Source organism: Galeopterus variegatus, unplaced genomic scaffold (genome assembly GCF_000696425.1).
Source record: "Galeopterus variegatus unplaced genomic scaffold, G_variegatus-3.0.2 Scaffold429, whole genome shotgun sequence".
In the NCBI taxonomy this organism is placed as follows: Eukaryota; Metazoa; Chordata; class Mammalia; order Dermoptera; family Cynocephalidae; genus Galeopterus; species Galeopterus variegatus.
The window spans coordinates 41,515-66,644 of NW_007726540.1; the positions used below are offsets into that span (position 1 = coordinate 41,515).

Below are 25,130 nucleotides of genomic sequence, written 5' to 3' on the forward strand. Positions count from 1 at the left end.
TTTTTCTATTTCTGTGAAGAAAGTCATTGGTATTTTGATAGGGATTGCATTGAATGTACAGATTGCTTAGGGTAATATGGACAGTTCTTTTTGTTCAGGATTGCTGTAGCTATATGGGGTCTTTTGTGGTTCCATACAAATTTTAAGATTGTTTTTCTATTTCTGTGAAGAAAGTCATTGGTATTTTGATAGGGATTGCATTGAATGTACAGATTGCTTAGGGTAATATGGACATTTTGATGGTGTTATCTTTTATTCATTTTTAATTTTGGTTACTTGTCTTTTTATTATTGAGTTGTAAGAGTTTTTTATATATTCTAGATGTGAGTCCCTTGTCAGATATATCATTTGCAAATATTTTCTGCTGTTCTGGATGGTCTTTTCACTTTCTTGATAGCCCTTGAAGCACAAAAATATTTAAATTTTATGAAATACAGTTTATCTATTTTTTCTGTGGTTGCTTGTGCTTTTGGTGTCATAAGCCAAGGTCCTGATGATTTATGCCTGTTTTCTTTAAGAGTTGTATTGTTTTTAGCTCTTATAATTAGGTCTTGCAATCATTATTTTTGTATATGATATGAGGTAGAGGTCCAACTTCATTTTTTTTTTTTTGTATGTGGATATCCAGTTGCCCCAGCACCATTTGCTCAATGGACTGTCCTCTCCCTATTGAATTGTTTTGGCACCTTTGTCGATAACCAATTGACAGTAAATGTGAGGGTTTATTTATAGACTCTCAATTCTTTTCCATTAATCTATGTGTCTGTTCTTATTACAGTACCACATTGTCTTGATTGTGCAGCTTGGTAGTAAGTTTTGAAATTAGGACATATGAGTCCTCCAACTATGTTTTTGTTTTTCAAAATTATATTGTCTATTCTGCGTCCCTCGAATTTCCACATAAGTTTTAGGATCAGTTTGTCAATTTCTACAAAGAAGCCATTTGGGATTTTGACAGGAGTTGTGTTGAATCTATAGATTAGTTTTGAAGGTATTACTATCTCGACAATCTTAAGTCTTTTGATCCATGAACATGGGATGTGTTTCCCTTTATTTAGCTCCTCTTGAATTTCCTTCAACAATATTTTGTAGTTTTCAAAGTATATGTTTCACATTTATTTTGTTAAATTTATTCATAGATATTTTATTCTTTTTTATTCTATTGTAAATGGAATGGTTTTCTTAATTTCATTTTGAATTGTTTATTGTGACTGTTGGCTTTAAAAATCAGGAAAATTCACAAATAAAGTCTGACTTCTGACTTCTCTTGAAAAATCAGAAGATCTAGTTTCCCAAATGGCAACAAGGGACTGGAATGAGTAGTTTGGGCTGAGTCCTTTTTGTAGGCCATGTGGTTCCAAGTTTTCCCTCATCTAGCTACTTTCTTAAATTTGGCTTAATTTATTCACTAACTTATTATTAAGCATTGAGTTTTTGACCTTATGATTGTTCTTTTGGGAAATCTAAGCTAGCTGAGATTCAATTTGAAAGAAGGGGTAATATTACCTAAATCTTTTATATGATTATTTTAGTATACACATCCTGTATTAAAGCCTTTCTCAAAAGCTACCTCAAGCCACATCTCCCTTGCTCATCTCAAGAATGTTGTTGAGCCAGGCTTTATGTGGAGGATTCAAAGAAACAGACATCATTCCTGCTCTGAAAAAGATACAGACACATTGACAAAGTGACATATAAGCAATTAAAGTTTTGTTTTATTTTATTTTATTTTACTTTTTTTTAAAGATGACTGGTAAGGGGATCTTAACCCTTGGCTTGGTGTTGTCAGCACCACGCTCTCCCAGTGAGCGAACCGCCATCCCTATATAGGATCCGAACCTGTGGCCTTGGTGTTATCAGCACCACACTCTCCCGAGTGAGCCACGGTCCGGCCCGGCAATTAAAGTTTTATAAAAGGTCTGTTAAAAGTTCATACAGTGTTTCGAGGAGGTCTGTGGGTAGGGATGGAGAAGAAGAGAAGGTTTCATAGAAGAAGTGACTTGCATTTCCTTGTGAATGGTGAGTAGGTATTAGACTGATGGACATTTATAAGAAGGACATTTCAAGATGAAAGAGCAGAGGAAGGGATAGTTCTGAATCTTGAAAAAGGTTGTTGAGTTCAGACAAATGACGAGAGTGTAAAATGAGAGGGCAATAGAAAGGAGGAAAAGGCTAAAGAGTTCAGCAGGGGCCGGATTATTGGAGGCCCTGTCCATCATGCTTAGAAAGTTGGATCTTTTCCTGAGGGCTGGCATTTTCTCCAAAGCTTGATTCTTAGACCACTTGTAGCAGAATGATCTGAGTGCTTATTAAAATGCAGTTTCCCAGACTTACTGAAGAAACTCTCAAAGCCTGGAAATCTGCTTTTTAAGTTTCTCTGGTGATTCCAAAGTTCTCTAAAGGTTGAGAAGCTCTGCTTTAAGGATGGGGGTCTGTAAGGGTTTTAAGTGGGAAGAGAATGGGATAGGATGGTGTATTAGTCTGTTTCTGTGCTTATAACAGAAATACCTGAAATGGTATTTGTAAAGAAACATTTATTGCCTACAGTTTCAGAGGCTGGGAAGTCTAAAGTCCAGGGAACACATCTGGTGAGGGCCTTCTTTGGCGGTGACTTTGGTGATGCAGGATATCACACTGCAAGATGGCAAATGGCTTCAGCAGAGAGAGAGAGAGCTCCTCATGTGCTCTCCTTTTAAAGCGCTCAGAACCATGCCCATAACCACCATTAAACAATCAATTTATTAATCCATTTACTAGGGATTGGTCCTCACAGTCTAATCATGTCTTCAAGGCCCCACCTTTTAATTACCGTAACAGGATTTCCCACCCTCTTCACACTGTCACAGTGAGGGTTAAGTTTCTAATACATGAACTCTGGGGGACACAATTCAATCCACAGCAGGTGGAGTGATAACATGCTAGATATGTTTTCAGTATTGTGCTGACTACCCTGGGAAAGATTGATGCAGAGAGTGGAACACCCCATCTTAGAGAGGGTGATGGCCTCATGTCAGCACTAGAGTGGAACTCAGGTAGAATAAAGAATACACTGGGCAATCCTTGAAATCTCCAACACCTGTGCATCTGGACCATCAATGTCAGAATCAATATCTTGTATTTCTGTTTGCATTTACAGGGAGATCTTCTTTTCCAGGAGGAGTTGAGGTCAATGTCTGGTTTGGGGAGTAGGGTTGGGAAGCTGAGGGCATGAACAAAGGGACTGATCTCTTTGTTTTATGCCTGCCAGATGGATATAGTCAAATTCATGTACATTGAACATGCATATTATGTGAGTCCACTGTATTGCAACTGAGAGGTAGAGTGTGCCTAAACTAGGATGGTAAAAGTTGGGGCAGGGTGTGGAGTTGAGGGAAGAAGACAGGGCAGATATGAGAGATGATATGGAGAGTGAAAGGATGGGGCTTGGCTCCTTTTTGGATGAAAGATTTGAAAGAAAGGGAAGAGCTGAATTTTCTGGTTTATATAAGTAGGTAGATATTGATATTGGTTGAGATCAGAAATACAAGTATAGGAATAATTTGAATGTATTGAATTTGAGATGCAAGTAGAATATCCACGTGCTTATACTGGGCTGGAGGTGAGAAAGAGCTTGGGCTGAAAATTTGTGTGCTATCAGCACCAGGTAGTAATTGAACGCACAGGTACGTACATGCTGGAGACTGATTTTATTGGTCTGGAGTAAAACCTGGGAATCAGACTTTTTTTAAAGCTTCCTTAGTGATTTTAATATGCAGTAAGTGTTGAGAACCACTGGTATAGGGTGAGAAGAGAAGGAACCATTGTTTAAAGAAAAGACAGGGGAGAAAAAAGGAACCAGCAAAGGAGTCTTAGGAAGGAATAGTAAGAGGAAAAACATGAGGAATCAGAGAAAATGTTCTCACAAAAGACAAAAAGGAGAGAGGTTTAGAGAAAAAAGAGTAGAGGTCGACAATGGCAGATTACCCAAATAGGTGAACAGGCGAATAAAGACAGTTCTCTAAAGTGAACTAGGAGGAAGTGGTTGGTTTGCTCAAGCAGTTTCAGAAGAGAGTTGAGACCAGAAACCTTACCTGATGAATTGAGGCATGGGTGGAAAGTAAGGAAGTGGAAACAAAGTTTCAAGGTTAGGACGGGAATGTCCTTCCTCCCTACCCTCCCTATTGTCTTTTTTGAATGGCAAAGACTGCAAGTAATTTAAAGGTGGCAGAAAAATCCTGTGGTGTCTTCTTGCCACCTTGGTGGCTCCTACCATTGTTGAACATTTGTTGCATGATGCTCAGACCCTCATTATATCATACTTGATTATACTCTGTTCTTCAGTGTTTGTTTCATGAGTGTTATTCTTCCTTGTCTTATCACTCTTATTATGAACTTATCAAGTGCAGGGCCTATGCCTTAAACTTCTCTGAATGATATTCTCTCCGACTCCTTGCATAGGGCAGGTACATTCTCAGGAAGGAACTATGCCATTGATAAAAAGGGATTTCACCCTACTTAATAAACTGTGGTTCCTAGAGGTGAAGTGCTAAGCTTTGTTTGTTTATTTTTTTCATTCTAAAATAATACTACCAACTTATTTTTAAAAACAATCAATACAAAAGTGTACAGTAAAAAGTAAAAAGCTGCCTCTCTCTCATCTCCAGAGGCAACCACTGTTAACAGGTTCTTATGTATCTCGCAGACGTTCTTTCTGAGGATATAAGAATATGTTTTTTTTCTTTAGGTAATACGCTTGAAGTCGTCATCTGTAAGAGAATCAGGGGGAGGCATTCTTAGTGAAGCTAGCTATCACTGCTTTTCTGTGAATATCCCAGCAATTCCTTCTCTGGAATGCAAAGCCCAAGATTCACATGAACATGAATAGGCTGTTCACCCCTCCCTGGAAGCAAGTGGATGCAGCTTAGAAAGTACAAAAATATTATTACCGCCCTGGGGCGTGAAGGGAGGCACAGGTGGGAGTTAGGTAAGCTGCCTGTCGGGTGCTCAATGGGCAGGTTGTCTGCTCACTGCTGAGCTCTGCCACTTTCTCACCCGCCCTGTGTGCCTCTAAATAAAGGTCTTCAGTGTCCTCTCCTCGCCACAGGGCTGGGAACTAGGGAGTGTCTTCTGTCTCATGTGCCACCTCCTGCAGTCCCCAGAGCAGCTTGGGTCATGTGTGCGGTTTCCATCACGGCCCCCAGTCTCATCCCTGTGTTACCTCCCTGGGTGAGTGGGAGCCGGCTGGCCAGCCTCTTCTCTTTTTGTCTTTTCTGTTATACAGGGTCCCAGCAGTGGACTGCAGACTCTAAAATAAACCCTGATTCAGTCTCAGTGAATAAACAAAACTGAGCCAGGCACGTCCCTTTAATAGACTTTAATTTCCTCATCTATAAAATGGAGCTAACAACAATGACTAACCTCATGAAAAGAAAAGATAAGTCATCTCTTTCCACGGTTGTCCTATCTTTATGGGGCTGGGTTTCTCAAGAACCCAGACCGTGTCTCATGCAGCTCTGCATTTAGTAAGTGAATGAGAGGTATTGTCACCCTGGATTATACCTAACAAACTAAACTTCTCCCTCGGCTGGGTATTCAGCCACTGCCTGCCCGCGCAGTCACCAAGCACCTGACAAAGGAGTGGACAGATGATTTTCATGCCCTGCCTGCTCCCGCGTCCTCTCAGCAGTGGTCTCTAAGTGCTGGGGACTGTGCACCTCAATGGGAGGACCGACTCCATTGGGGGCTTTGGGGTAATTGTGGCAAAAATCAGTTGGGGCTTCCTCAACACATGCCCATGGGGAAGGGGAACTGTATTCACATAGGTCACCTCAGGCTGGGACTTGTGCTTCTGCAAAGCCTTCTGTTGTGTCACAGAGAGGCAGATGGAAAGTGTCACCTGTGCCATTGCTGATAGACAAGTATGTGAATCAAAACAGAGGTTTACACGAAGGGGAAAGGATCCCAAAGCAATGACTGGGTCTTCCTTCGAGGGAAGCAGACAAGATGAAGTGTGATTAACAACAAATCCTTGGAGGAGTCCCTTGCTCTGTCCTTCTCACACCCAAAACACTAAACACTCGTCATGGATAGGCCAGATCTCCCCGTTGGTGAGTCAGTTCATGGGGCTGAGGCTTGCCCCCACTTTGACACTCTCCCTCACACAGGCCTGGCAGTCCCAGCTGGCTCCCTTTGTCTCTCTGTCCCCTCCTGTTCAGACATGCAGCCTATTCTCCTTTCCTTTTCACCTTCTCAGTGTCAACTCCATCATTCAGGGCTGTCACCACCCCTCGCCCATAGACCACCCGAGACGTAGGGCGCATCCTCTCCAGCTTCCCACTTCACTACAGACCCATCCCCCGTCTGGGTTGTTTGTTGTCAGCCTCTAAAATGGGGGGTAACAAAAAGAACAAACATGGAGTGAATTACTGAGAAATCTGGACACCTTCCAAAGGTACCATCCTGGCCGGCAGTGCCTGAGTCTCCTTCTGAGTCCTCAGTGTTCCTGTTCTCGTTTGTCCCCCAGGGTGGAGAGACCAGTCAGACCTTCACCTACCTCAGTCTCTTCTCCCTCTCTCTGCTCATTTTGAAGGTACAGTAGAGTTGAACACTAGATGCTTCATTCAGTCTTTCAGCCAGTATTTATTAAGTGCCCCCCAGGTCCTAGGCACTGTCCCAGACGCTCGGAATATGGTGGTGACCGTGGGCCTCACTCTTACGGGGCTTACAGCCAAGGGAATGAAGACAGGTAATAAAAAAGCCAATTAGCAGGTAAACCCGACCATCCGTCAGTGATATGGGAGTAACAAACAGGGGCTGTGATGAAGGGTGGCAGGAGGGGCCTCTGAGGTGGCGTCATTTGAATTGAAGTCTGAACAATGAGCAAGACTCAGTCCTGCAGTGCAGTGGGGGAAGGGCCAGGCAGAGGGAACAGCAGGGGCCAAGGCCCTGCACTGGCAATGAGTCGGGTGTATTTGGGGACTAGAAGGGTGGCCACTGTGGCAGCAAAGTGCACAGGGGGAGAGTGACACTGTTAGGGCTGAAGGGTGAGCAGAGGGTTATAGTCACAATTTGTTTTGATAATAGATGCCAGGGGATTCAAGCAGAGGAGGGACATGATCTGATATGCATTTTCAAAAAATCAGTGTGGCAGAGTGTGAAAAATCTAGGTGCATGTAGGCTGGTTGGTATCACCTCATCTTAATTGGCGATTTACAGCTGAAGGGAAAGACGACACCCACCTCTGCACCAGCAAAGTCTCCTGGGGAAATTGGAGGTGTAGCCTGTTTGGGGAGTCCAGGGCCAGAGCACAGGAAATAGGGGAGCAGGAGCTACATTCTGGGGTGGAAGAGGAAGGCAGGAGAAGGCAGAGCGCCCGTGAGCATGTGCAAACAATCTTGTCAATCCATCTTGACGTGGAGCTGGAATCTCCTTTCATGGCAATGTGAGATGGGCTCTGACATGCCCTCTAAATCTAGCTTTCTTCTCCTTAGCCTTACGGTTTATTGAATAGAAATTTGTAGACGTCATTTACTTCCCTGTACTACTCAAGCCTGGAGAAGTTAAGTGTGATTGGGACAGAAAAAGAAATCCAAAATATTTCTTATGTCAATACAAGAGACCCCAAGAGGAGTGTGACTAACAGGAATCTGGTTGAGAATGAGCAGGCTATTGCCCCAGCCAGCACACTCTCCCCAGCACAAGCTCAAGGCAGTGCTTGGTGCACTGAACTGCTCTTAGGATGCTGAGTCTACAGGATCTGCTCAGAAACACTTCTAGAAGTGTCAGGGAAGACGTCCCCACCCCTACCCCCTGCTCCTGCTGTCTTTCCACAGTGCTTTTGCCATTTCCAAGCAGAGAGAGGCTGGAAGGCTTCCAAAGGGAAGCTAAACAGGAAGCCTATCATTTCCATGGAGCTAACAGATCACTTTCAATCAGACCACTTGGCTCTCATAACATTTGCAAGGTAATTTTCAGAGAAACACTCTCCCTAGTCAACTACGGTTCTGCTAAGAGGATTTCCTCCCATGGCCTGACTTGGTAAAGCTACACAGAAGATCACTAAGTCTGCATTTCTAGGCTTAATTCCTCTCCAGGATTCCAGAATCCAATTTTCAACTTATTTCCTGGGTACCACACCAGTGCCTTGCAGTCAATGGGTCCCAAACCAATTCATTATCTTCCCCTCTCCTGGTTTTCCTGTTTCTGTTGATGGCATCACTGTTCCCTCTGCTACCCTGGCTGGAAACGACTGAGTCATCCTTGACTCATCCGTCTCTCTTATTCTCTATATCAAGTCAACTGCCGAATCCTGTAGTACCTATTTCCGTGATGTCACTTGGATCTGTCCCTTCCTTCCTATTGCCACTATCCCTCTTCGGTGTGGGCTGTCATTACTCTCCTCCTGAGAGGAGCATCCTAACTCATTCCCTCACCCACCTCCATACTGCTGCTGACTTGAGCCTCAAACACAGATCTACTCCCATCGTGCTGCTGCCAGCAGCCTGGCACGGCTCCTCACTGCTGCCACGTTAAATATAAGCCCTCTTTTAGCTTTATAAGTCACAATTCCTTTTCCAATATGTGGTGTTTGAGCTAGACTTACTGATCATTAGTGTGAGATGTGACTTTTTTTCTTTCTTGAACCCCCTTAACATTTAAAGATCTTGCAAAAGATGATTACATGCTGTGATATCTCCTTAGAAGAGTTGATAGTCCTCTATTATTTGCCTCACATCTATTTTTGCTTTCTCCAGTATTTGGGTACTTGTATAAACTAGGCGTTGTTCTAAAATCATTACATGTGTGAAGTAGTTTAACCTCACAACGATTCTATTTGTATCCCCCTCTTACCAAGGACAAAACCGTGATGCAGAGGAGTTGACCAACCTGCTGCGGTTCCTTAACTAAGAAGTGGTAGCGCAGGATGTGAATTCACATGGTCCGGCCCCGACACCCATGCTCCTAACCATTGAACCCGCGTTTGTCTTTGTTACCTGCATTCCTGACAATGTATTTGGATTTAGCTGATGTTTCATAACTGAATGAAGCTTAAGGCATGTGTCTATTAATGGTCAGAAATATCAATGGTAAGCAGAGTGTGCAAATGTAACTTGATATTAGGAGCTGATTTAAGGTGCTTTTCAGGAAGTCACTGTGAAGCTGAGAGACAGCTTTGTGGTATTTTTGTCTTACTTCTTTTTTTTTTCTTATTCTAGTACATGGGCTGTATTGAAGTGCTGCAATCTATGAGGTCACTGGATTTTGGAATGAGAACCCAAGTTACAAGGTAAGAGACCGAAAATGGGAAGGGCTTTGAGGACTATATTTAAAGTCACAATAGTTTCTCTTGCAGGGATTTTATGCAAGCCTGCAAAGTCATTATGGGTTTTTATTCATATGTCTGGAAGGTAGAACATAGCCCAGTGACCTTGGATGAGTGGCTTTATCTTATCGTGTGAAAGATTTCCCAGTGTGGCGGAGCATCTGCATTCCACGTGAGAATCGATAACATGAAGCAGACTACAGAAATAGCTGGTTCCCAGGTACCAAAAGTATTTAAAATTATGCCTGGAAATAGGACATTACAGAATCTCTGACCTATCAAGGAGCTAGCTGAAAATAGACTCGGCAAGAACTTTCACCGCCCAAAAGCCCAAGCTCTCCCCATTTACGGCACCCCTCACATGAGAACCTGCTCTCCCCCTGCCTGGGTTCCCTCCTCTGCTTACAATGAGTGAAGGGCTTTACCCCAGGCAGCTTTAAGGAAGAAATCAGAATCCTTGTTATGTGCAGCTCGAGTCAGAAGCAGAAATACAAGGCATGGTCCACTAAAGCCAAGTTTAAAGCAAGGACAGAAAAAGGAATAAGAGAGTGTTATGCCGACACTGGTAACTGGGGGAATTGTGAGGTGAGGGGATGAAGTGAGGGGACTGGGCTGATGCCCGTGATTCAGGATGAAGGTTTGGGCACCTGTTGCATGTGGTGCCAAGGTGTGTCTCAGGGGCATGCCACCGTGCCCATCTGGATCCATGGTTGCAGGTTTCCTGTTCCAAAGGTGACTGTTCCCATTATGAAGAGAGAATGACTTCCCAATGCTCATCCCATGGAATTCTAGGCCGAGAAAAAGTGTCTTGTGGTACAAAATATTTGGGGAAAGTATCATATTACTGTTTAGGAGAACTGCAGTAAACAATAGTATATTAAAGACTCTGCCAAGTCCTGTGCTGTAGTTTACAAAACTCTAACATTATCCCAAGATTTTCTAAACTTATTTGGCCCCCAAATCATTTTTTCATATAACATAACTGAACATCCTATGTATCCCGAGGGTTCCATGAAATGCACTTTAGGAAATGCTGATTTGGACTCTCTGTCTTACGATGCATTCAAATCTGTTTTTCCAAACTTCTGCTCACCAATCCTCAGTATTCCCTCTGGAGTCAAACAAATGACAAACCTTGGGCACACGGAGGAGGCTCAGTGGATATTTATTGAATAAATGCATGGTCCCACCTGACTCTACTTTCAGTATTTGAAGACAGCAACATTTCTTCTCCCCCTTAAATCATCTCTTTCACACTCTCAGCCCCTTCAGTTATCCTTCAAGTGACATGATTTCTGACTACTTCCCACCCTGTTAGCCCTACTTGGGACAATTTTCAGGCTTTATTTCATTTTGATGATTCTTAGTCTGGAGAAAACCCTTCCTCTAGTCCTAAGAAGGGTACAGATGGGAGCAAGAGGGTTGATACCTGGAATGGGAGCCCAGGACAAAGGAATGCCCACTGTCCTAACCTTAGTGCTATGGTTTGAATGTGTCCCCCCCAATTCATAGGTTGAAACTTAATTGCCAGTGTCATAGTATTAGCAGATGGTGCCTTTAGGAAGTGATGGAGTCATGAGGAGTAATGGGATTAGTGATCATATAAAAGAGGTGAGAAGGAACTCTCTTCTACCATGTGAGGACGTAGCAAGACGCACCCATCTATGAAGCAGAGAGCAGACCTCACCAGACACTAAATCTGCTGGCACCTTGATCTTGGACTTCCCAAGCCTCCAGAACAGTAAGAAATGTGTTTCTATTATTTTTAAATTAGTCTAAGAATGGACACTGAGGAGGACCGATTTTCTTTTTCATTTATCCATTCATTCGTTGACTCTGTCTTTCACTAAGATACTTACGGGGTGCCTATTAAGTGCCTGAAACTGTTCAAGAATTAAGGATCCAGCAGTGAAGAAGACAAAGCCTCTGCCCTCATGGAACTTACATTCTAGCTGGGGAAAGAGACTATGGCAAATAAATAAATAAATATACCAAGGGTCTTCGAAAAGTTCATGGAAAGATTCATATTATCTTTTAGTTTCATTTTTGCATGAACTTTTTAAAGTATCCTCACACAATACACTTCCAGGTAGTAATAAGTGCTATTACTGTAACAATAAAACAGGGTAAGAGGATAGAGATGTTGGGAGCAGACTTTTTTTTTTTTTTTTTGTCTTTTGTCTTTTTCCGTGTCCAGCAACGGATCGCAACCCTCAGTGTTGCCCCCGTACCGGACTGGGGACCAGCAACGGGATTGCAACCCTCGGTGTTGCCCCCGCGCCTCGCTCAGCCAGTGAGCGGGAACCGGTCTGTATGTGGGATCCGAACCCTCAGGCGGGAGCACCGCCGCGCTTCCCAAGCGGCGCACTTATCCAGTGCGCCATCGGGCCGGCCCGGGAGCAGACTTTTAAATTCTATTGCATTTTCTAGTTATAAGTGTTTACTCAGAACATTTGGAAAATACAGAAAAGTATGAAAGAGAAAATTACTCATAATCCCATCTAGCAGTAACATCTATTAATATTTTGTGTTTGGGAATATCTTTCTGGCCGTTTTTTCTATACATGAATTTACAATGACTTTATACAGAAAATCTGAACAATATTATACACTATTTCTCCCATATTGAACATTTCCTGTTGCTAAATATTCTAAAGCATTTTTTACTGTGGTAAATATACAGTGCAAAATTTACCATTTTAATCATTTTTAAGTGCGCAGTTCAGTGACATTAAGAACATTCACACTGTTGTGCAAACGTCACCATAATTCATCTGCAGAACTTTATGTCCTCCCAAATAGAAACTCTATACCCATTAAACAATAATTCCCCATTCTCCCCCACCTGCACCACCCTGCAGCCCCTGGCCACCACCGTTCTATGTTCTGTCTGTATGAATTTGACTACTCATATAAATGGAACTACACAGTACTTGTTCTTTTCTGTCTGGCTTATTTCCCTCAGCACAATGTCTTCAAGGTTGATTCATGTTGTAACATCTGTCAGAATATCATTCAAGGCTGAACACTATTCTCTTCTATGCATATGCTACATTTTGTTTATCCATTCATCATCCTGTAGACATTTGGGTTGTTTCTCTAAAGAATTTTTAATATCTGCATAACATTCTCTCATTTTTCATTATTGTAAGTAATGCAGCAATGAACATCTTATCTATATCTCTTGATTATTTTCATAGGACAAATTCTAGAATTAGGATCACTAAGCCAAACAATATAAATATTTTAAGGGTTTTTGATGTGTATTACTAGATTGCTCTGCAGAATAATTGCATTCGTTGATACCCCTTCCTTCCAGCCAAATATCTGGGGTTTTTTTGTATCTGTTTTTTTAAGTCTTCATAAACATGTAAGTCTATATATCCCTATTCTTTAGTAAATAGTAAAAGGCTGACTTTTTTTTCTCTTCCATGAAGATTCAGTTTATGACTAACATACATACCCATGGCAGGATGTCTGGCATGGTATCTGGATATTATATCTTGTAGGTGTGTCTGTACATGATTCAGGCATGGCAGATTGTGTTCTGGGCAAATTTATGGAAGCTTGAGGGTGGTGGTTTTTTTTTTTTTTTATGTTTAGTGGTCATGAGACCTCTCTAAGGAGAAGATGTTTGAGCTAAGACCTGAATAAACTGAGGGATCCAGCCATGGGAGTATCTGGAAGAGAGCTCAGGGCATAGGGAAGATGGCCGTGGCATCAACACTCAGGCGGGTAGTTTGGTAATAGTGTAAAAAAGTGTGCATCTTCTCCCAAGAGTGAGTGCAAAAAATATTCAATGGTTCCCACTCAGGAGAGAGAGAGGCTGAATGGAGGGGAGGATCAAGTTTTAAGATGCCCTATGGTGCCAAGTGGTCCTACTTGAAATCAGGAGATGCAGCCTCCGATAACCATGGTGGGGCGTTACAGCAGTGAGGCTGATTTCTGTATGTCAGGGCCAAACATGAGTTCCCTTGTCTTGGATGTTATCATTAAAACATTACCATTGTATCAGGTTTCCAATTTTTTTTTATTTGAAATGTCATATATTCATAAAGTTTCTTCATTTAGCTCATAGTCCTATTTAGTCCAAGAAAAAATTTTCAGTGGACCAGTTAGGATTCCAAAAGAAAGAACTATGTTTTTTGTGATCACAGCTATCTCGGGACATTTACCACCAAACATAAGATAATTCAGGTGTGCATGCTGATAAATTAGTGTAACTAATTGCCACTACAGATACAAACAATTGGACACTGATGTCCCACCCATGGTAAACGTCTTACCGTCTCTGTGTTGCGAATAGTAGGAAGACAGCAACATGGTATTCCTGGTAATGAAGAAGGAGCTGTGATTAAGATACACCAATAGGATCAGCATTTGAAAAGAGGAGAAAGATGGAGTAGAATTCTTGTCTTTATGAGGGACCTTCCTGCTAGTTGTTTGAGGGTTGAATCCACAGGACCTAGAACACAGAAAGTACTCAAATAAGAGCAGAGAAAAAGAAAAGGACAAGAGGTTATTTACTTTCTCCGCAGTTCCCGGATTTCACACCTTTCCAAGCTCTCATCACACTTTTCTATCTTGTCTCCAGATTCTGTCCCTGGGGGAGCCCCTTGGGTGGCTTTTACAGTTGTTCCTCCACAAATTCTCCCCCAGCCATTCATCCCCTCGACTGATTCTGGACCAGATCCCAATTTTTAGGAACAGAGTATTCATGCAAAAGGGCAAAGGAGGAGGTTTTTCCTGACAGTGAAGAGAAACAAGATCATTAGAAAAACAAAGGCTCACAGCCACAGTGGTCTTCAAAACGTCTGGAACAGTATCAAAAGGAAATAAAAGACGGGGGAAGTGAAAATTATGCTAAAGATGCCACTTGCGCTCTCCTGTGAAAATGATTGCATGATTTTTAAAACAAAGTTAAACAAAACAAAACGAAACATCTGATCCACATCTGCAAACACACACACACACACACACACAGAGAGAGAGAGAGAGAGAGAGAGAGAGAAATCAGGTCACTAAAACCCAAAGCCTGGATTCCTTAACTTGAGAAGCATCCACATCATGCAAAGAAGAAAAACCTCTTCCCTCTCTCTCTCGGGATGCCTCCTCCTTTGTGTCCAGGTGGGAACCTGCCTCAAATGCGGAAGGAGGAATGGACACATCAGGGTAAGCCAGTAAGTGGAGCTGGGGGGACAGGACTTGGCTTTCAATCTGAAGACCAGAGCTTCTTATTTGGAGCCCCAAGGAAATTGTAGAGGGGACATTTAGTTAATCAGCACAGCACACATTTACCCTGAGGGGCAGGGCACACCACTGGCAGATGGGCCCTCTTCTGCTATTTCTTGCCTTACGTGTTTAACTCCCATTAGCTAAGAGCGAGGCGCCCAGCGCGCGGTCTGCCCCGCTCGGCCCCAGGACCAGCCGGGAAGCCCTGGCACGCTGCGGGCTTGCCTCATTCGTGTGGTTACCTTCCCTGGCGGTCTGTGAAAGGAAACAGGCACTGTAAGTGTACGGGTGGCGAGTGCTGCCCTTTGGGGTTCTGGCTCAAGATTCATTTTCTCTAGCTTCACAGTATGGTTTTTCCTGCTCCATTCTGTTCGATTGGATGAGTGGGTGGAGACCCTGAGTAGTGCTTTTTTCTTGAACTGCTGCTGTGGACAGAAAGCTCGTTGGGTGAGTTGGTACTAGGTAAGGAAGCAGGGAAGCAGCAATCATAATTCAGAAGACGTTGTAATTGAACTAATTTCCTGTTCGTAATGTTGTTGCTCCTGAGCGGAGATACTGCAAATTTAATTCACTATCTTGAAAATTTTGATTCTTTGGCTTCAACAGGGCATTTAAGGCAATTCTTCAGAGACAACTGCATACTTCTTTGTGTGTGTGTATGTGTGTATGTGCGTGTATGTGTACATGTATGTGTTCAACCTGCAGATGCGAAGCAGATCCAAGATGCAGCTGAACATTTCCATATGTTCCTGTGTGTGTGGTTTTTAAGAAATTTGAACATTAGGAGGAAAAATATTCTGTGGAGGTCAAATATCTGTATGTTAGGTGGCCAAATTAAGATATCTGTTTGTTTGAAAACAGGCTGGCATTTATCTAAATTTCCTGAGGGTTGTCAGAAAAGGATTGGCTACAGCTATACATGGATAAGTTTGTGTATCTCTTCCTAAACTTTGGAGTAGTTCACAGCATATGGTATGTGGATTCTGTGTTCACTTGGGAGAAGACCATCGAGTTAGGAGCAGGATCACATGGCATGTCAAAAAAAGACCACTACAGAGGGGATAAAAGGCCAAGTATATGAGCTTTCCAGGCAGGGGAGCACTCACCAACGAAGAAATCTACTGAGAACAGTGGTTAGGAGAAAAAAAAATCAAGGGTTTTTAAGTTCTAGTTCATGGTAGTTTTGCTAAGGATTGAAAACGAGCAGTGTGGCTAAGACAGAATGTATATAGTTGGTTAAAACAAGTCTCAGTGTTCATTGGTCAGGAAAGAGTGTAAAGACCTCAGTAAGAGTCTGGTGTCCCAGGGTCAAAGTTCATAACCATTATCTGCTGGTTAGAACAATAAACCATACAATAAAATATAACATTCAAAACTGATATCTCCTAGGCAGGCACTGGTGTAAGTGGAAATATTTCCTTTCGCACATGTGTGGATGTCAGCGAGCCCTTACTGGATGTTTGATGCTGTGTGTTGTGTGAGTGTGTGAACAGTGGCCACTTCTAGTTTCAAGTTTCACTGCTTTCCAGTTCCTCACAACCTATGTAAGACTAAAATCTCGCTTCTCAGATACTTGAGATAAGTGAAATAGCCAATTAAGTTTCCTTTACAAGTCTTTGAGGCTGTAGTGATTAAAAAAAAATGTTTTCCAGTCAGTGTGGAAGGGTTCTGACTGCATGACAGAGTAAAATGCAGAGAGGGAGAGGATAGTGACTGAGTACCTTTTCGCTCAGTCATTAGCACAATGTCTCACATAGCAGGTGCACATTTACTATTTGTTTAAACGAACAGATAAGGTCAAGAAGTATACCCACAGAAGGGGAAAAATATTTGTAAGTCATATATCTGATAAAGGGTTAATATCCAGTATATATAAAGAACCCCTACAACTCAGCAACAAAGAACTAGAGAACTCTATGTTTAAAAATGGGCAAAGAACTTGAATAGATGTTTCTCTAAAGAAGACACACAATTATACTATATGATTCCACTTATATGGAGAACCTAAAGTAGTCAAATACGTGGACAGAAAGTAGACGGGTAGTTGCTGGGGACTCAGGGGAGGAGTGAATGGGGGAGTTATTGTTTAATGCTTATGGAATTTCAGTTTGGGAAGACAGAAGAAATTCTGAGATGGATGGCAGTGATGGTTGTACAGCAACATGAGTGTACTTAATGCCACTGAACTGTACACTTAAAAATGGTTAAATTGGTAAATTCTATATTATGTGTATTTATTACATTTTTGAAAGTATAGTTACTAGATGAGTTATATTTGTGGAGTGCTAGAGTATTCGATATTGTGTAAATTAATTTTATTTTGTTAAAAGAGTGCAAAGCCAGAGAGAGAAGGACAACTGAGACTTCAAGACTTGAGTTTCTAGCAGGTTCTATGGCTAACAGACTTTGGTAAGGAGGCACAGTGGCCTCTTCTAATTCTTGACAGAGAAGCACAACCAAAAGCCACACTGGCAGAAGGGGCTACGGTAGGACAAGTGGAGAGGTAGCTAACACTGGCTAATGTTTGCTTTGCCCTGCACAGAGCTTTTGCAGACATGTTCTCTTATGAACTGCACACTCACCCTGGAGGAGTGGTTTCTCCCTTTTAAAGCAGGGAAAGTTGAGGCTCAGAGAAGATAAGTGACCATCCTAAGACCACACAGCTATTTTGATGGGGCTTAAACCCAGGTATTCTCACTCCAAATCCTTTTCCTACAGCCCGTGATGTTTCGCGGTGACATTGCTTGGTTTGAAACTAAGAAACTGTTCTTGTGGCTACGAATGGGCTAAGATGGTGGGATGCAATTAAGGGAATATAGGCAAGCCTGAGTTGTCTTTAAAAATCACTTTTGGGCTGATTGGTTACTTAGCTTATTAGAGCTCAGTAGTGTTATAACACCAAGGTCAAGGGTTCATATCTCCATACCGGCCAGCTGCCAAAACAAACAAACAAAAATCACTTTAAAGTGAGAGAACAGTATCATGATGATTGTTATTGCTAATGTCAGTCCTCTGAGGGACATCTAATTCTGAAATTTTTTTTCGCTTTCTTTTCTGATTATAAAAAGCAAATCTGCCTTGGTGTGGGAATTGTTAAGTAGGATAAAATAAAAGAAAAAACATAAATCACTAGAGATAACCAATAGTAACATAGAATTTTTCTAATTCTATGTTTAAAAACTAAAGTGAGATGATATGGTACATGTTAACTTGTAACATATTTTGTCATTTATTCTGCACATTTTCTAGGTCATTAAGTCTGCACAGTATTTTCTTTGACCTGAGCTTTAAGGTGGAAGAAATAATTTTAAGTGCATCTATTTGCCATGAGTATACTTATTATGAATCTTTTGGCTTTAAGTAACAGAAAATGACTGCCTACCATAAGCAAAAAGGGGAATTTCTTGAACGGATATTGGGGCAGCTCAAGAAGCCTAAGGAGCAATGAAATATTAAGCCAACAGAAGGACAGGAGTCGGGCTCAGCAGCAGGAGTGCAGAGTTTTCTCAGTTCTAAATACTGAATTTCCAGGAAAGCTGGTGATTGGGTCCTATTGCTGGATCAGTCACCTCTGGCCAGGACAGCATTACATTGAGGCCATATGGTAGTTCCATGGTAATCATGTATTGGGAAGGGAAGGGATAGGAAGAAAAGGAGGAGGAGGAGGAGAGAGGGAAGGAGGGGGAGGCGGAACTGGGGGAAAAGAGGCTTGTGAAATGAAGATAGTAGTAGATGCAGTAAAAAATAGATTTCCACCTCAAAGGGAAAAGAAGATATTGGATCAATTTCTTTGGACACTTAAAAAAAAAAAGAAGAAGAAGATTGGGACTATTTAAATCATCCTCAAAATGCTCCACTAAAATCTAATGTTTGCAGAATGTAAATCAAATGTTTAATGTTATTATAGCAGTGCGTTAATTTCCAGAACATAATTCAGTTGAGCTCTATTTTTATGTGGTGATTGGATATTTCTGGAGACTCCATATGTAAGACTGTTTATATTCATGCCCCTTTTATAGGACTAAGGGCATTGTTTTAGTGTTTCAGATATTTATAGAGGTTTATAAAATGGTCATTATTTTTGTTCCATGACAAGCTATTTACACAATCTATATTTTATTTGCCCAGGAGTTCTTGGTCAGGAATGAAACTCCCGATTATAGCATCTTTCCATGGAAAATATGATCCACTTTATGAAGTGGTTCCTAAAAATATGTTTCTAAAAGCAGAGTCTACTAATTTATCCATATAAATATATAGAAACTTACAGAAGTGCAGACAGAGTCACACAAACACACCGAATGAAACTCCCGATTATAGCATCTTTCCATGGAAAATATGATCCACTTTATGAAGTGGTTTCTAAAAATATGTTTCTAAAAGCAGAGTCTACTAATTTATCCATATAAATATATAGAAACTTACAGAAGTGCAGACAGAGTCACACAAACACACCCCCCCAAACAAGCAATATATGTACATTCACCAACCTAAGTGAGAATAGTTGTATATCTCTCCATAGCTAAGTATGGGTGGTAGTGGATGACCTTTAAAGTGTTTGAAGAGAAACAACTTAATTCAGAGCTTAAAACACATCAGTGTTAAGGCCTATGAATGTGGGGGAAACCCCGGTATTTTTAGCTCTGATTGCTGAATGAGATAGCTTTCTCCAGTGATTTCTTCCCAGGTCTTCCTTACGATGCAGAGCCAGCTGAGAATGCATTCTAGAATCTCCCTTTTGTGGCCCTTTTTCGTTTCCTTAAGACTGGATTTCTAATTTTGATTTTGATAGATAAAGTGGCCAGCCCCTAGTCTGAATCATTTTACAATGCAAGTAGAATAGATCTTTTGAACCTTTTTTTCTGGAAGCATCAATGCTGCAGTTGCATGGGAGCCTCCAGAACTCAGAGTGTGCCCCAAAGTATGCCTGGGCCTGAAAGAGATTGTGTCCCTGAAGGTCCTATTTCAGTGGAGTCATCATAAGGGTTTCATCATGCTTCATCTCTGGACTTGAAAGATCTCCCTGGAAGACTAGTCCATGTGGCCGGCAGGTTTCACAGCTGCAGTGCCTGGGACATAGTTGGATTGATAAATATTTATTGATTAATGGAGCAGTTTCAGGGATTCTCAGGCCTAGATCACAGATCTTGAGATGACTCTGGAGGTCTTAAATGCTCCATGATTACTGCTGGTCAGAGAAAAGCTGAAAAGATCTAGAGTATCTAAACATAGGATATGGCATCCTGAACTAGGTCAAATTCTAGAAAGAAGAGCTCCTAGACAATTGGGTCAGGTCCCTGGCTCCACAGTAGGGTGTTTGGCATATGGCCACCGTTCATATATATTTTGAAGAAAGCAATAAAAATAAATTCTCTGAAGATACCTCAGACAGGCTTGAGGTCCAAGAAGTTGATTCAGGTGAAGAGAAAGACTTCTTAATCCGCATGGAACTGGCTGAACTTCAGTCTGTTTCTAGTTGAAGGAATCAAACATGGTTTTCAACTATTAACAGGCAGTTGACAAAGCAGTATATTATTAATTAATAGCTACTGTCATTAACATTGTCATCATCATCACAAAATTTAACACTTGTAAAAAATGTTATTATTAATCCTATTTTGCCCATGAGAATACTGAGACTTAGAGAAATTAAGGAATTTACCAAGGTCACCTGGCACGACACAAAGTGGTGGAACCAGAGGCCAATATCTGCCTCTTATGCGCTCTGCTTCAATGAAAGTAAGAGAATTTTAAGAAACAAATCTTAGGGAAATGCTGAAAGCCAGAAGTGACAGAATATGGAAATGTTTAATTCTCAGGTTGGAATTTGGCTTGGGTTTAAGGTGCCAGATTCCTCGTCTGTGAGTTCTCTCTGGAAGGACTTCATAAAGACACATAAATCTGTAGGTGAGGATCCTTCAATGTCCTTTTCTGATCTTTACTAAGGAGAAAAAAAAATGTGTTGGTAGTTCTCAAACTTTAGTATACAAGGACTTGTTAAAACACAGAATGTTGGACCCCACTCCCAGAGTTTTTGATTTAAGAATTTGCATATCTCACAAGTTCCCAGGTGGTGCTGGTCCGGGGACTGCACTTTGAGAAGCACAAGTGCGCAAGGAAAGCCTATCCAGTGCTTTCAAAATGAGGTCTTCAGTTGGACCACGGATAACATGGAAACCCCTTATTTCTGAACAGGTCGTTTTCAGAAAATCCCAAAAAGCATCTGCAGACTTTTTATTGTTGTTTTGCTCTTGTTTTTAGGAAAGGAAAATGGGAAGAGTGGGGGAATGCTAAAGCAGTTAGTTTTAATTCCATTGCATCCTAAATAGCCAGGAAAATTAATAATACAGATCCTTCTGAGAAGAGTGAGATAGATGGGAGATATCCAAAAATTAATTAAAAACTAATCTCATCCAGAGAAAGTCCTTTCATTGATAAAAAGAGAGCTTTGTGGCCAAAGGAAACGCAGGGCAACTGGTACATGGCTCAACCTGCAAGACAGATTCGTTCCATTTCCTGTCGATAGTCTCCTTCGGAAAGCTGAGAAATGCCTAATAGGATAAGTGTACCACTCTGGTCCCTTTAATTATACATAATTGAGTTGTAGCTTGTGAGGACTGTGCTTACTCTAGGAAATGTGAATTTTCATGTATGTTTGAACAATAAGGGGTGGGTCTTTTTAATTGAGATCATCTATGTCACTTAGGAGAAATTCTCCGAAAATGATTTTTCTCACTGTTGCCTATGACAACACAGATTCTTAAAAAGGAAAGACATCGTCTAGTTAAGCGTATATTAAAATATAAGGTGGCATAACTCTGGCAGCAGCTCATTAGCAGGTCTTAGGCTGGATCTAGAAACAGGTTCTGAGATGGAGAGTTGAGGGCAAAAGCTTTCCTGGGAGGGCTGGGCAGAGGGACAGGTTGAATAGTGATGAAGTCACAACAGAGGCCTCGGCAGATGCCACAGGCAGTTTTGGAGCTGGATGGCCCTTCAGAGTTATCCTGAATTGAGGCAAGGGGACCAGGCCTTTGAACCCCATCTTGATCAGTCATTCATTGGATGCCTGCTGCCTCTGAGGAAGGGACATATGGATGGCCAGGTACCTCACCTCAGGAGAGGACAATTTCTGGGGAAGGAACTCAGCTGTGATCCATTAGCAGTGAACACACCAGCAACTAGGAGAATGTGTACCTCCCTCCTAAAGGGGGATCAGGTCTGTACAGGGAGACAAGGGTCATACTTTGTTTCAATGTCATAGAGATGCCTAAACATTTATATACTGAACACATTATATGTCCAAGGTGGCCTGCTAGGTGTTCATGGGGCATTAAAGAAAATCAGACATGTTCTCTGCCTTTATAGAAACTTGTATTATCCATTACCATTTGCATGATAGACATAATTTGACCTATTATATAACATATTATCTATAGCATCCTAGTTACAACACACAGAATACTTTGCTGGGTACTAGGCATTGAACAAAGCAGATTAGACCCTGTTCTTAAAGCAGAGACCATTTTAAGGATAAAGCAATAATAATGGCTAACATTTACCAAGGCATTATTCAAACCACTATTATTATTCCCACTTTATATATTTAAGGAATCGAGACAGAGAGAGCTTTAAAAACTTGTTCAGGAGATTGTAAGAGACAGCTGGATTTTGAACTCTGGCTGTCTGATTGCAGAGTACATTTAACCAGCTTTTCTTCACTCTTTATTATCATAGGGAAGAGGAGTTATAGATAAATTTAAGCCCTCAATTTTTGTTGCTTTTAATATTTACTATAATTTTACACTTTTATTTATTTCTGTATCCCCCACACACACTCTGCACTTTATCATGCATATAGTATTACTTAAGGAAGGTTAGTTGGTATTAAAAAAAAAAAGAATTTCAGTTTCCCTCTCTCCCCCCTACTGAGTGCTGGTAGAAGAGACGAAGAAAAGAATGGAAAAATGACAATTTATGATGTAAAAGGAATTTTGTAATTCTTATATAGACATAGTGAAAGACCCCTCTCCTATAATACCCAACTTCTGTACCAAGACATTGAACGAGACCAAGTCCAAAATATGTAAAAGTAATCTTTGTCTGTAAAGTTTAAAAGATTGTGCTGTAGTAGGTTTTGCACCATGCACTAGCTAATAGCTGACCGTGACCCCAAACCCTCTTATATTCTAGAGCAAGGGTCAGTGAACCGTGGTCTGTGGGCCACATCTAACCTGCTACCTGACTTTGACTTTGCCGTCTTGCCAGCCAGAAATGGTTTTGACAGTTTTAAATGATCAAAATAAAAAGAAGAATATTTTGTGACATGTTAAAATTATGTGGAATTCAAAGTGTTATTGGCACACCCCCACGCCCATTTGTTTATGTGTTGTCTGTGGCTGCTTTTCAAACTTCAACAGCACCATGAATAGTTGTGTTAGAGACTGTACAGTCTGTAAAGCCTAAAGTGTTTACTATCTGGCCTTTTTCAGAAAATGTTTGCTGACTGCTGCTATAGAGTGATTCTCAATTTTAGCTCTGTTGGAAACATTTCGGAGAGCTTTTAAAACTCCTATGCCCGAGCCCCATTCTGTACCAATTAAATCATAATCTCTGCAGATGAGACCTAGTATTCAGTACTTGTCAGTGCTGCCCCGTGCTTCTCCAATGTGCAGCCAAGGCTGAGAAGCACTGTTTAGAGCGTGAATACATTTTGAGGGGCAGATGGACTAGGCCTCTCCTCCTCCGGCTGCCAGATGGGAGAGAGAATGCAGGTCACTCTCACCACCTGTGTGTGCAAGGGGTGCTGTGAGCTAGGTTGTTTGGGACCTCCAGATACCCTCTCGTAAAAGCTCTTCTCCATGAGGAGATGGGGATGGAGGAGACAGAGGGGAGAGGAGAGGATTATACCAAATATCTATTCCAGCATGTAGAATGACTAAATTGAAAACAAATTTCCCCCCAAATGGACTATTGTTGGTAAAATAGAATAGTTTGGTCAGGGCCCTTGCCTTGGGTCCAGTTGGGTGTGGTTTTAGCACATCCTTTGTAAGCAAATTGTGTGTGTGTGTGTGTGTGTGTGTGTGTGTAGTTAGTGCACATGCGCGCCAATGTGTCTTTTTAGTTTTGTTGCTATTCTTATGTTCTTCAGAGAGGGAGAGAGAGAGAGGGATGGATAGATGAAAGAGAGAGAGAGAGGAGAGAGAGAAAAGAGAGAGAGGGAGAGAGAGAAAGGAGTTTTAGTGAAGCAGGTGGGCGGGCATCTGCCTCGCGCATCCGCCCTGCGCAGCTATGCTTTCCAACCTATGTCTCCAAGGACATTTTGGCTGGTTACCTAGCTCATAGACCTGTGTGAAGGGGTCTGGGGACCCAGCCTGGTGTATGAAAGGTTTGTGACCCAGTCTGTGAATGGGCTTGAGGGGTCTGGGAGTTCCAGACCCAGCCCTAGTTCAACAATCGGCCCAGTTGGTGCAGGATTAGGGGCAGGTAAAAGAGCCCAACAAAGGGTCGAGTAGCTTTACAATTGGCATCACGAACAGGATTAAGACCTAGACAATTGGCACTGTGAGGATTCCAGGCCTTAGCCTAGCCAGACAACTACCACCAAATGTACAGCTGGTATAGGCTTCCCGACCCTAGACTCTAGGAACAGGTGACCTAATTCCTTAGCATTCACTAGCACAATCATCTGGCTGAAGCTGTACAGCACAGAGCCAGTCACCCTGTGCAGTGAGTCCAAGTAGAAGGTTTAGTCAGCTGTGTGGTCCATGAACTTGGCTTCAGAATCACCTGGGAGGCTTGTTAAATTGCAGACTCCACCCCAGACTTACAGAATCAGAATCTCTAGGAACAGTCCAAGAAATCTGCATTTTAACCAGCTCCCAGTTCATTCTTAAGAACTTAAAAGTTTGATCACCACTTTCCTCAGTGGTTATGCTGGTGAATTTGTGGCAGATGTGCAGGCCAGAGTCGTTCTACCATTATTTGCCACAGTGGACTTAAGTGGCTAGGCCAGTTATTGAGTTCTTCCAGAAGTGCACACAGACACATAAAAAAATGGGCTTCCCAGATGAAATCTATACCATGTAAGTTTTGGAAAAACGGAATTAAAAAGTAACATGAATCTTTCTATGAACTTTCTGAAGTACTCTCGTATATGCCAAATGTCTTTTAAAAGAACCAGAGGTATTTTTTAAAGAAACAGTGGTGGAAGTCAAGCATTCATCCCACCAGTTGCTGTCTTGCTCGATATTATAGACACCTGTAAGGCAAACTGTTTAAATATTTTAAATAGTGTCAAATTTCCTTCTTTGAAAATAGGGCTAATTTTTGGAAAATACACATCACTTAGAGTGAAATGGGTGAATAGAATTGGTGATTAAGTTGGATGTTTTGATTTTTTTTTTAAATAAGCTTTGACTCTTAAGTGACCACATTGTGTGTTTCAGTGCACTCTTTAACTGCAAAAGACAAGTCTCCATAATATTTTGACTATTTTTTCTAAAACACAATTGTTTAAAAAAAGCCCAATTACAATAATGCATTGAACTTTTTTTTAAAGATGACTGGTAAGGGGATCTTAACCCTTGACTTGGTATTG

At 41.6% G+C, this 25,130-nt stretch overlaps 1 protein-coding gene across 1 annotated transcript in view; it reads left to right on the forward strand.

Moving 5' to 3' along the window:
• SHC4 (SHC (Src homology 2 domain containing) family, member 4) overlaps window positions 1-25,130 on the forward strand; it is a 146,720-nt gene that overhangs the window by 31,424 nt on the left and 90,166 nt on the right. The window contains exons 2-4 of the mRNA XM_008568656.1: window positions 9,195-9,265; window positions 15,164-15,185; window positions 15,827-15,846. Of these exons, the coding sequence (XP_008566878.1) occupies window positions 9,195-9,265; window positions 15,164-15,185; window positions 15,827-15,846 (113 nt within the window). The remainder of the gene's footprint in view (window positions 1-9,194; window positions 9,266-15,163; window positions 15,186-15,826; window positions 15,847-25,130) is intronic.